This window comes from Rhinoraja longicauda, chromosome 20, assembly GCF_053455715.1.
Source record: "Rhinoraja longicauda isolate Sanriku21f chromosome 20, sRhiLon1.1, whole genome shotgun sequence".
Classification (NCBI taxonomy): domain Eukaryota; kingdom Metazoa; phylum Chordata; class Chondrichthyes; order Rajiformes; family Arhynchobatidae; genus Rhinoraja; species Rhinoraja longicauda.
The window spans coordinates 16,597,167-16,610,772 of record NC_135972.1 but is presented as its reverse complement, the minus strand read 5'-3'; the positions used below and the strand labels follow the sequence as shown (position 1 = coordinate 16,610,772).

At 42.3% G+C, this 13,606-nt stretch overlaps 1 protein-coding gene across 1 annotated transcript in view; it reads right to left on the bottom strand.

Annotated features, from left to right (window-relative positions):
• The window catches only part of braf (B-Raf proto-oncogene, serine/threonine kinase), a 74,884-nt gene that overhangs the window by 35,211 nt on the left and 26,067 nt on the right, over nucleotides 1–13,606 (bottom strand). The window contains exons 3-7 of the mRNA XM_078417012.1: nucleotides 11,725–11,988; nucleotides 6,698–6,801; nucleotides 3,630–3,732; nucleotides 3,179–3,327; nucleotides 1,916–2,035 (exon numbers count right to left, since the gene is read on the bottom strand). Of these exons, the coding sequence (XP_078273138.1) occupies nucleotides 1,916–2,035; nucleotides 3,179–3,327; nucleotides 3,630–3,732; nucleotides 6,698–6,801; nucleotides 11,725–11,988 (740 nt within the window). The remainder of the gene's footprint in view (nucleotides 1–1,915; nucleotides 2,036–3,178; nucleotides 3,328–3,629; nucleotides 3,733–6,697; nucleotides 6,802–11,724; nucleotides 11,989–13,606) is intronic.

The following is a 13,606-nucleotide window of genomic DNA, read 5'->3' as shown; positions in this document are numbered from 1 at the left end:
ACTTGCATGCTTACTTTCAGTGACTGATGTACAAGCACACCAGGTCTCGTTGCACCTCGCCTTTTCCTAATCTGACACCATTCAGATAATAATCTGCCTTCCTGTTCCTGCCACCAGCGGATAACCTCACATTTATCCACATTATACTGCATCTTCCATGCATCTGCCCACTCGCCCAACCTTTCCAAGTCACCCTGCAGCCTCATAGCATCATCCTCACAGCTCACAGCTTTGTGTCATCCGTAAACTTAGAGATGTTACATTTAATTCCCTCGTCTAAATCGTTAATATATATAGTAAACTGGGGTCCCAGCACCGAGCCTTGCGGCACCCCATTAGTCACTGCCTGCCATTCTGAAAAGGACCCGTTAATTCCTACTCTTTGCTTCCTGTCTGCCAACCAGTTCTCTATCCATGTCAATACCCAACCCCTAATACCATGTGCTTTAATTTTGCACACTAATCTCTTGTGTGGGAGCTTGTCAAAGGCTTTTGAAAGTCCAGAAACACCACATCCACTGGCTCTCCCTTACCCATTCTACTTGTTACATCCTCGAAAAATTCCAAAAGATTAGTCAAGCATGATTTCCCCTTCATAAATCCATGCTGACTTTGACCGATCCAGTCTCTGCTTTCCAAATGCGCTGCTATAACATCTTTAATAATCAACTCCATCTTCCCACTACCGATGTAAGGCTAACTGATCTATAATTCCCTGTTTTCTCTCTCCCTCCTTTCTTAAAAAGTGGAGTTACATTGGCTACCCTCCAGTCCACAGGAACTGATCCAGAGTCGAGAGAACATTGAAAAATGATCACCAATGTATCCACGATTTCCAGGGCCACCTCTTGGAGTACTCTGGGATGCAGACCATCCCGTATACATTCCAGGAAATCCTCCTCCTCAGCCAATTTGGTTGGCCCAATCTATATGTAGATTAAAGTCATCCATGATAACTGCTGTACCTTTGCTACACGCATCCCTAATTTCCTGCTTGATGCTATCCCCAACCTCCCTACTGCTGTTTGGTTCTGTATACCATTCCAACAAGCATTTTCTGCCCATGGCTATTTCACAGCTCTACTCATACTGATTCTACAGCATCCATGCTAATGTCTCTCCTTGCTATTGCATTCATCTCCTCTTTAACCAGCAATGCCATCCTTTTCCTTTCTGTTTATCCTTCCTGAATATCGAATACCCCTGCATGTTTAGCTCCCAGCCTTGGGCACCCTGGAGCCATGTCTCCGTAATTCCAACAATATCATATCCATTAACTACTAACTGCACATTCAATTTATCCACCTTATTTCGAATGCTCCTCGCATTAAGGCACAAAGCTTTCAGGTTAGGTTTTCTTATCTCCCTTCTACCTTTTGCTTCTGTCTTCCTTTTATGGCCCTCTGTCTCCTTGCATTGGGTCCCATCCCCCTGCCCTGTTAGTTTAAATAACTTTTTTTACACTTTCTTTCCCGTTAGCTGCACGGATACGTTTCCACGTTGTTGACCCCACACCCCCCCCTTTAGTTTAAACCCACCCATTTAGCACTAGCAAACCTGCCTGCCAGAATGTCGGTCCCCTTCCAATTAAGGTGCAACCCGTTCCTTTTGTACAGGTCACCCCTGCCCCAGTAGAGATTCCAGTGATCTAGAAATCTAAATCCCTGCCCCCTGCACCAACTCCTCAGCCACACATTCAGATCCCTTATCTCCCTGTTCCTACCTTCACTAGCACGAGGTACTGGAAGCAACCCAGAGATAACCACCCTAGAAGTCCTGCTTTTCAGCCTCCTACCTAGTTCTCTATATTCACGTTTCAGAACCTCCTTTCTCTTCTTACCCACGTCATTTGTGCCTACATCAACAACTACTTCCGGCTGCTCACCTTCCCTCTCGAGGATGATCTGAGACTTACCCTGTGGAGTCGGAGGGTGGGACTGAAGGATACATCCCTGAGCCAGGTGGTGTTCCTATGGATGACACATCATCTTGGGTAATTGGATGGTTCTCATAGATTCGTGAAAGAATTAGCAAACTGAAGAAATATTGTAAAAAAAAATAGAACAAGGTGGGATAAACGAGGGAATGAAAATCAATATTTATAGATCTCATTAAAATTGCTCCATAAAACCCAAAATGCTTTGCTGAGAAACAAGAAAATCATCCCTTTATTCTGCGGCTTGTGCCAGTTAATCATTGAAGTACAGCGACTATTTTAACAGCAGAAATGCAACATCCATATACAGTAAGGTTCCACCACCAGGGATGTTGTAATGACAGGTAACATATTCTCGTCAAGTTAACCGGAGAATAAGTATTGGACAGGTAACCAATTAGGGGTTCAGTTTTATTTTCATACCAGTCCCATTAGCTCTTTTACATCAACTTGAGAAAACAGGTTCAATAGTACATTTTAATGAATTTTACTAGTTGTCTAAATATGTTTGCTTCACTCTCTGGAGTTGAACTTATGAACCTTTGGATTATGAAGTAAGAGTGCCACCCAATGTTCCATTGCTTACATGATGTAATGAATCATTCCATAAATGTGCTCGGTGAAAAACCATGCCATGACCAGCGGAGAGGGAACCACATTATCTTTCAAGACCAAATTATTTGAAATCTCATGAGTGCAATTTTCAGGTCAAATTCTTGAGCAAAATACATTGACATCCGCCCGAGGTAAGTCCATTATTATTTTTAAAGCATTTGTTCAAAGTTACAGTTGTCATAATTACGCCCATCCTTAATTGTTCCCGAGTTCTAATAAACATTAACAATCAAACAAGGGGAAGTAGATGTAGACCGACATTGGGCATGGGCTGGAGGTTTACTGAAGAAAATTGAATTTCTGCAACAATCTTGCCTTAGTCACTTCTGGTGTCAGTTCATAAATGGCCAAAATGATTGAACTAATGTTGGGTTGGAACACATAACCTCTGGGTTTCTTGTCAAGGAGCATACCCACCAAACTAACTTCACTGATCTTTTAAGTTTGGGATGAAAGTTTTGGAAAGGCACTGCTCTGTTGGCCTGTATTTCAGCCCCTATATTATTATGAGGGTTTATCCAATTAAAGCTCCCATTTAACTCCAGACCAATCTCAGTTAATGGCCTTTCATAATATTTCCACAGCCAATACACTCCTCTGTCTTCCTTCCAGTGCCAATGTACTTACTCTAGCTGGTCAATATTCACACACATGAGGGGCACCTCTGTGCTACAGCGTTGGTGGAACTTGTACCCACATGTCTGACAGCGAAAACCCTGAAACAGCAATTTACGGCAAAAATCGCAGAACGCCAGTGTGAAAAAAGTCTTTCGAACCTGGAAGGGAAAGAAATGAAAATCAGAACCCGACAGGAATAAGATATCCTGAAAGGAAAAATCTAAAGCTGTGGTCACAACAGCAGCCAATAAATGGGTACATTCCAACACAGTTGCATCCCCCTATTAGATCATAGCGGATGACACCTCATCAGACATCAGCATGGCCCAAGAATACCGTGTCATGGATACATAGCGCAAGTATTCTAAACCAATTAGAATATTTCTCCAAAGGCTTACCTAATCAAACAACCAACCATTTATATATCACAAGTAAGCTGCTGAGAATCCCAGACACTCACAAAGTTGTGCGTGGTGAGTGGAACGTGCTCCAGCACCTCCACCTGCAACTCCTCTCCCGTTAGCCAAGACATATCTGTGTCCCAACCGATCGGCTTCTTCTCCCTGAAAGCAACACAAAACTCAGTTGGCACTGACCAAAACAGGACAAAAAACCAAGCTAGTCCAAATGGAGATTTCCTCGAATCAAAACTACTGCACAGAAAAGCAAGCTGCAATTTGCTTGCTTCTAGTTTGGTGCAATGTAATGACCAGGGCAAGCATTTCCATAAAAAAACAAATACAAGGAGCATTTAACCGCAAATTCAGCTGATGTCACCCATTTGGCAATAGCAGCTTGCTCTCTGCCAGTCTTCCTGCTGTGCTTTTGTTCAGGATTCACACATTCTATGTGTCCAGTGGTTATATCCATACAATGTTTTATATTTGGGAACAGAATGATCCAACGCCAGAGTGTCAAAGGAAAAAAAGTCAATGGTAGACCACAAGCAAACACAACTACTTTAGTGCCAAGCATTTACTTGTAACTCTCAACGTCAGATTATGTCTCTAGGATTACGCCCAGTATGGAATTAGAGTAAATGCTATGTCTTTGATTTTAGAGCGTTTCTGGTCAGGTTTTGTTCTGCCAGCAACTCGCACTCCTAGTGTTCAAGGAATCTTGTTTTTGGTGTGCAAGAGGGTGCATGCTAGAAGATAAACATCGGGGACTGGCCAGGTTTAATGAGAGACAAAATAGTTCAGTTTCTAAATATAATAAATCAGTCTCATTGCACGATGCATAAACCATATTAACGATATTTACAATTTATAACTAAATAGCGCAATATTGGCAAGGGTCTGTACTGAGATATATCTGAGAAAACAAAACTTTAAAAATACAACCTATTTTTTTAAATTGGTTTCAGTGCAAAGTTTAACATGCAGGCCTACCCTCTGAGGGGCCAAGAGCACTGACTCCAACAATAATGGGATGAACATTCACCCATCACCTGGTGGGCTTTTTAGCCTTCCAGAAATGAAAAGGTGGAATGAATCCGCAATTCACAATCCCTAAGCTTCCCACTAATTCTGTCCCCTTGCTCATTATAAACGGGATGAACAAATAATTTAGTTATGGTACCTTGCGCCACAGGCGTGAGAACTGAAGGACCGGTGGGTCCAATAGTGTTGTTTTCTTTTAATTTTTAGAGATATAGCGGGCAAACGATCACCCCATGCACTAGTTCTAACCTACAGACTAGGGACAAATTACAGAAGCAAATTAACCTACACATCTTTGGAAGAAAAGCAAAAATTTACAAAAATTCTCAAATTTGATAAATCATCTGATGCCTTGTTATTTTCTCTTACTCGATAGTTTAAGAATTACATGACCTCATTTTGTTGGCACGAGAAGCTATAAAAATATAGTTGAAATTACATAACGAACTGTTCATTTGAATGTTCATTAAAAACAGTTACTCTATTTACGCCATCAATTGCAGCTTAAAATGAAGCAGAATGAAATATTTGTAAACATAATGCCTATCGACAGAAAAGCTTAACATTGCAACAGGAATAGACAGCAAGAGCTAGTTATTTTCATCTTTTCACCAAAATATATTCCTGTGCAATGTGATGTAAAGACAGACACAAAGATCAATAAGGGAGATGGCAGATGAATTAAACAGATTTTCATGAAAGGGGATATAAGGAACATCCGAAATGTTGTTAAGTTGGGAAATGGAAGATAACAAGAACTCAAAGATCACCCGGAAAATCACCCAGGAAATGACTTCAAGCAAACTGTTGGAGCTGGAGTCTGGCAAATCTCCAGTTCCTGATGGACTTTAGCCTGGGGTCAAAGAAGTGCCTAGTGTGACAGATAATATCTTGATTTTAATCTTCAAACATTGCCTAGGTTGAAATAGATGGGAAAATAGTGAATGTAACTCACTACAGAGGGACAAGTCACTTAAGAGCCATAATGGAGACTATGTTTGAAACTACAATTATAACAAGCCATTTAGAAAAACTCAAAGGTATGAGGTGAAAGGGGAATCTGTTTAGCCATATACTGGGAATTCTTTAGAAGAAGCTGTGGATAAAGGAAACCAATGGGGACATAAGGTAAAAGGTAATAAGGTAAATGGGGACATAAGGTCTGAAGAAGGGTCTCAACCCGAAACGTCACCCATTCCCTCTCTCCTAGATGCTGCCTGACCTGCTGAGTTAGTCCCACATTTTGTGATACCTTCGGGACATAAGGTGACGGATATATTAAAAGTTATTGCTGAAAATAAAAGATCACAGTATAGGGGGGGAGAATATTGGGTAGAAGACAGATCATCCAACAGGAAACAAAATTATTTAACAATTTGGAATAGCAAATGGTAACCAGTAGTGTGCCACAAGGTTTAGTGCCGAGGCCACAGCTTTTTATAATCTACATAAATGACTTAGAAATTGACAAAGGCAGGAAAGGAAGTTGTGAAGAGGACATTATCTATATACTAAAACTCTCTCGTTTGTTATCTTGTTTGTGACTGAACTTCAGCCAAAATGGTACACGATAGCGCGACAATTTTAGGCCCACCTTACTCACCATTGTCACTTTAGTGATAATGCAAGTAGTTTTATTGAAATCGGTGTTATGTTTTTAAAGTTATTCACATTTTAAAGTTTAAAAGGAGGGGAGGGGAGGAGGGAGGAGGGAGGAGGGAGGGGGGGAGTGGGGGATAAGGGAGGGGGGGGGGTTGAGGAGAGAGGGAGGGGGGGGGAGGGGGGGGGGCTGCACCAATGCAGGAGAGGTTTGGGACCAAAAGGTCCACCTTGTCTAGTAAAGCTCTAAAAGATAGTCGATGATTCAGGTCTGGACTCTTAAGATTCTGGTCCCAACCAGAGTTGACCAATAGCATCGCTCTCACAAATGGAAACCACCTGTCACCTGCAGAATGTGGAACAACGTTTCAGACAAACTTACTCAGATTAAGGGTCATAACCGCACACATTTCTACAATGGCAATCACCTCCTGAAGCATCCCCTCCCCGCAGCATGTCTGCTTTAAATCCTCGCTACACCACTCACCCATCCTGTGTTCTATAGACTGCACAGCAGTCTGTGGTCAGTCCCCTCATCATCAGAGCTTTCTTCAGGCTGTCTCGCACTGTCACCCCACATCGTGCTGGAACCTAAAACACCAGAAATATAATAGGCAACATATTTAACAGCGGGTATTTCTCTCAGAGTCTGCAAGCAGCATTGGCCAGTCAAATGTGCATAAATGTCAATAAAATCCCCACAGCAGAATGGGGATGAATTGATAATTCCTCCATCAATCATGTCTGGTGACTTTCCGTGCTGCTGTAAAGTTTCAAATTGTTTGTGGTGGATTCCACTGAGAGCACGGTGCCAGCCAAGAAGTTGAAAATTGAACAAATGGAGATTGTATTTTGAAGCAAAATTTATACAAAGGCTATTTATACAGAGCCTGTAGCAAACAGAACTAATGACTGAAACAGTGCAATTTCTCTAAAAAAGCTAGAAGTTAGCTCTTAGGTCTAAAGGAATCAAGACCGGATACGAGGAGAAAGTAGGAATGGGGTACTGATTTTGGATGATCAGCCATGATTATATTGAATGGCAGGGCTGGCTCAAAGGGCCGAATGGCCTCCTCCTGCACCTATTTTGAATGTTTCCATGTTTCTAAAATGTAGTTACAGTCATACAGCAAAGCAGCACAGAAATGGGCTCTTCGGCCCACCTTATCCATGCTGATCAATTTGGCACACTGGGCTAGTCCCACTTGCCTATATTTGGCCCACAGCCCTCTAAACCCTTCCTATCCATCTCCCTGTCCAAACATCTTTTAAAAGTCATAATTGCATCTGCTTTTATAGCTTCCTCTGGCAGCTCATTCAAGAAACGACTACCATCTTAGTGAAAACATTGCCCCCAAGCTCCCTCTTAAATCTCTCCCCTCTCACCTTAAGCCTATGCCATCTAGCTTTAGTAAGCTCTAACCTGGGGAAAACACTGAGTGTTAACTTTATCCATGCCCCTCATGATCTTGTACAACTCAATAAGATCACCCCTCAGCCTCCTACACGCCAAAGGAAAAAATCCCAGCCTATCGAATCTCCCCACTGACACTTCAGTCATTTTCCCTATCTCAATCCCTGGGAGGACATTCAATGTAATGCTTTCTCTCGTTGAGCCCTCTGCATATTAAGGAAGCTTTCGTGAACACATTTAATAAATTCCACCATGTCCCGCCCTTCACACTATTGGAGATGTAGTCAATATATGGGAAGTTGAAATCTTCCACTAATAATACACTATCACTTTTTCCACTATCTGTAATCTCTCCACATCTGCTCCTATAATTCACGCTGACAATGTCAGTCCCAAAGAGATCATCCCCTTTCTGAAGGGTCAGTCTGAAGAAGGGTCTCGACCCGAAACGTCACCTATTCCTTCTCTCCCGAGATGCTGCCCAACCTGCTGAGTTACTCCAGCATTTTGTGAATAAATCGATTTGTACCAGCATCTGCAGTTATTTTCTTATATCCCCTTTCTATCTCCAAGTTCTACTCATATGGCCTCAATGGACGATCCCTCGAGAAAGTCCTATCTAAGCACTGTATTTATGTGCCCCCTGATCAAAAATTCAACCCACCCCCTCTCCTACCTGCACCTCTAACACACTTGTAGCATCCATAACCAGGAATATTGAGCAACCACTCTCTCTGCCATGTTTTCCTTCTGGCTAATTATATCCCAGTTCTCTGAGCCAAACCACCCCGAGTTTGCCTGCTTCACCTGTTGATCTTGTGGTATGGAAATGAATACAGTTTAACCACTGGTCTTCACCTCGCTTTACCATGCATCTGCCTGTCCTGTCTGCTAATCTTTGCTTTCTTCAACTGCAGTATTTGTCCCTGACCTCTCAAATGCCCCCTTTCTGCTTTGTGACCCAATTACTTGAGAAGACATGCTGCGTTTAAAATAAACCCTAGTGATTTTTAAGTCGTGCGATCTGCGGGCATAATTGACAAAGAATCAACTCTATTCTGAGGTGAAGCAGTGGCATCACTAAAATAAGCCACACTCGCTGACACAAAGTAAACAGAATTGTAACCAGGAATCTGCCTGTTCCTCTTACTGTTTTATTTTATTTCCCTTGTTTCTTTACATTTGTTTTCATCTAATAGTTCCACAATTAAGTACCTATCACTTTAACATAAACACATTGCATTTAAACAGTTGTGTTTGCAATAAAGACCTAACAAAGCATGAGACTGAAGATTTAATGTTTGGGTAGTAACACGGAGCATGTGGAATACCAATGACTCTTATTGATGCAAATTCTGGTACATTTGAACCAAGAAACATCTGACGGAATGGGAAACTTTCAGAAGACCATGATCAAAATTAGTTAACAAGTTGCCCAAGAAGATAGGTTTGATGGTGGTGTTAAAGGTGATGAAAGAGATAGAGTAGGAGAGTTCAAGTTGTACAAAATGTACAATGTTCCAGTTTAATTATGTAAAGGTGATTTATTAATGAATCATTGAAGTCAATGTCTGAAGAAGGGTCTCGACCCGAAATGTCACCCATTCCTTCTCTCCAGAGATGCTGCCTGTCCCGCTGAGTTACTCCAGCTTTTTATGTCTATCTTCCAAATCAACAGTCAGGAACCGTCTAATGACCCAAGGATTTTTTTTTGATTTATCCCATATATATCCTGAGGATTTATCCTAAAGCCTTAACGCAATGATTAGGAACCTTAACAGCAATCTGCTTTTGGAGCTTAAAATCTGTCAGCAACCCATTTCATTAGGCTGGATTCTGTAAAAATAAATCACTAGCGATTATTAATGTTCTTAACCTTCAGATCCACAAGTGCATTTTCTCTTGATCCTTCAAATTATCAACCACCAGATATCCAGCTGTTTCTAACCATCCTCAGCCCACCTCTACAGCTCTAGTACAGTGAAACACGTATCCCCTGCTCTACTGTGTCTCAGTAGCAAGAGCCAGGAATAAGATAAATATTACAATGATGGGTGAATTAGGATAACAGCATGAAGGGAAAGAGCTGTTACTGCTGCATTAGCAGAATTGCTTCGCTGGGAGGAAAATACCCAAGAGAAGGTAACCTTGCAAAAGACATGGATACTCTGCAGGCTTGTCTAGGCTTAAACTTGCAATACACAGTGGACTCAAAGTATGCACAAATTAACAGAGCACCAATGCACAAAAAAAAGTACCTCGAGGAGAAAGCCATTGGACACAGATTTCTATCATTTACTTTCCATTTGAACATTAATGACAATAGATCAACAAACTAAATCTTAGTTCAAGTGGAATAGATTGTGGATTCAATTGGACAACACACTTTTATAAAGTTCATGAGTCAGGGCAGTGGAGACACATTTAAATCGGGCACATTAAAAAGGAATGCATTTAACAGGGGAACATTGGGCATTAAGCATGAGATAAGACACATGAAGGGGGAGTATATTTAATGGCTACACCATCCTGGGAACATATTGAATGGGATGGAGTAGCACATGAATGGAGGCACGCATATGGGTGGACCAGGAACATGATCATAAGGTATGTTTAGGGGGCACATCAGTTACATAAACTGAACATGCCATTAAGAAAATGAATACAGGAAAAAAACTCGACAAAAAAGTGCTTTCTGTATTTAGTTGCAGGTGCATAGATGTGATATCAAGGAAATATGTTTGTATCGTATCCACAACACAAATTACCTTATTATTTTCCATCATCGTGAAATTAGGACCACTTGTTAACATCTAAATGTTCCTCAAAATCTCATGTTATTCCCACACCAGTTTGCCTACAGAGCAAATAGGTCTACAGGGGATGCCATCGACACTGCTCTTCACACTGCACTGACCCACCTTGAACACCAGGGGAGCTATGTGAGGATGCTCTTCCTCGACTTCAGCTCTGCCTTTAACACGGTCATCCCGAGCAGACTGGTCACCAAACTTTCCGACCTTGGATTTTCCCAAACCATCTGCCAATGGATCAAGGACTTCCTGGCCAACCGCCCCCAGACCGTCAAAATAGGCCCTCACCTCTCCTCCACCATTACACTGAGCACCGGCTCACCACAGGGCTGTGTGTTGAGCCCCATCCTTTACTCCCTCTACACTCACGACTGCGCCCCCACCCATCCCACCAACACCATCATCAAGTTCGCGGATGACACGACTGTGGTTGGACTCATCTCAGAAGGAGATGAGACAGCCTATAGGGATGAAATCCAAAGGCTGGCAGCATGGTGTTCAGTGAACAATCTGGTCCTGAACTCCTCCAAAACAAAGGAACTTATAATTGACTTTAGAAAAACCAGTGGAGATTACGACCCACTCTACATCAATGGGGTCTGTGTGGAAAGGGTACCAGCTTTCAGGTTCCTGGGTACGCACATCGCAGAGGATCTTACCTGGTCTACCAACACCATCACCACAGTAAAGAAGGCACAGCAGAGACTCCACTTCCTGAGGATCCTCAGGAAAACCAACCTGCAGGAGAAGCTCATGTTGTCCTTCTATCGCTGCTCCATCGAGAGTGTGCTGGCATACTGTATAACCACATGGTATGCCAGCTGCTCAGAAAAGGACAGGAAGGCCCTTCAGAGGGTCATCACGACGGCCCAGAAGATCATCGGCTGCTCACTGCCCTCCCTGGAGCACCTGTTCAGCCTACGCTGCCTCAGTAGAGCAGGCAAAATAATAAAAGATCCATCCCACCCCGGCCACCGTCTGTTTGTTCATCTGCCCTCTGGTCGACGTTTCAGGTCGATCAAATCCCGAACAAACAGACTTAAAAACAGTTTTTACCCCAGGGCCATACGAGAACTGAACACTACCTTTGCACTAGGCATCACCGTTAAAAAATCTTGTACTTAATATAATTGTATTTAATTGTATTTATGTATTTATTTGTTTTTGCATTTATTGCATATATGTTTGTACGCACCGTCAGGATTGGCTATTTTTTAATTTCGTTGTACTCGTTGCAATGACAATAAATGAATATTATTATTATTATTATTCACTGTATTTACTCACCACTGTCCTCTGCTTGTTGGGCAGAGAGACTCGAACGATGGGTTTCTGAGGCGATTTGGGGTTGACCATTGAACTATCATTTGGGTTTGGTAACAGACTTGGAAAGTTCCGAGTGACAGAAAGGTGAGTGCAGGGCTCCAACAACTCCGTGTTGGTGGGGTTAGTGTTTGCGAACTCCGTGCCATTGCTGATGGACTCCAACTCCAACAATTGCTGTTCACGCTGTTGCAGTGCATCCAGCTTGCTTGTGTACTCTTCATATGCCTGGAACACAATACAGAATGTGAATTAATTAGCAACTGAAGAAGAGTAATCACTTTTGGCAGTGCTCCACAGAGAAAACATGGCCCTTTGGTCCATGAGCCAGACATTACACTAATCCTACGCTAACCCCATTTTGTTCTCCCGAATTTCACCTCAACTCTGCCGCTCACCTTCACTTTACAATAGCCAATTAACCTTCCAGCCCAGCACACCTTTGGAATATCAAAGGAAACCTTATATTCCAGATGGCACAAGAATTAGTGAGGAGCTTAGTCTCAGGCTACAGAAAGATACTTTTCAGCCGGTAAATTGCATAGAGAAAAAGCAAATGGTATTTAATCCTGACAAATGTGAAGCGATGAATGTTAGGTGGTCAAATAATATATGAAATACATGATGAGGCCCTTGGTGTACAAGGATTAGAGAGTTGTGAATAGTGAAGCTATTCTTAAACTGCATGTTTTACCATCTAGAAGGCTCGAGGCAAATCTGTGGAAACTGTACCACCTGCAATTTTCTTTCCAAAATATGCACCTATCTGACCAAAATATATTGCTCTTCACTAACATCATTGCATCAGAATCCTGGAACTTTCTACCCAAGAACATACTGGGAACACCTATGATACAAGGGCTGCAGTGGCTTAAGGCAACAGCTCACCACCATTTTCCAATGGGCATTAAATGGACCATGCCAGAACATCCACATCATGTCTAAACACAAATGAACAGTTTAACAACTTCTCTTTTTCAATTCCATTCCTTCACAGGTCAAAATCAAAACATCTGGAGGTGCTGGAAGTCTAAAATAAATACAGAGTATGTTGGAAAAACTTAGCAAGTCAGGCATCATCTACAGAAATAGAAACAGGTTATGTTTCAGGTGTAGTTTAGTTTAGAGTTACAGCACGGAAGCAGGCCTTTCAGCCCACCAAGTCCACACTGACCAGCAATCCCCGCACATTAGCACCACCCTACACACATACTAGGGACAACTTTACATTTACACCAAGCTAATTAACCTACAAACCTGTGCGTCTTTGGAGTATGGGAGGAAACCAAAGACCTCGGAGAAAATCCACACAGATCACGGGGAGAACGTACAAATTCTGTACAGACAAGCACCTGTAGTCAGGATCGAACCCAGGTCTCTGGCGCTGTACGGCAGTAGCTCTACCACTACACCATCGTGCCACCCTTTAGATAAAGGTGCAGGACCTTTCAATGATGGACGCAATGATGGATCCATCAGACTCAATGATGGATTCCAGACCCAAAACATTAATTACTCCCCTTTCCACTGATACTGTCTGACCTGCTATGTCCCCCCCCCCCCCCACCCCACACCCCCACCACAGTATTTTACACCCTTCACAGATTACCCCCAGAGAAGGCTGTAACTTTTTTTTCTTTTAAGCTGCATCATTCCTTGTCGTCAACTTTGAGCCCGTGTGCACAATATCCGTAAGGAATTAAGGCGGCTCCAAAGGATTAAGTGAATGACAAAGATCTGGCAAATGGAGTATGGCAAACGGTGGAAGCCAATATAATAAACATGTGTAAGCAGCTTTTAGAAAGACACTTGAATATGTAGGGAATAGAAGATTATGGAGCTCATG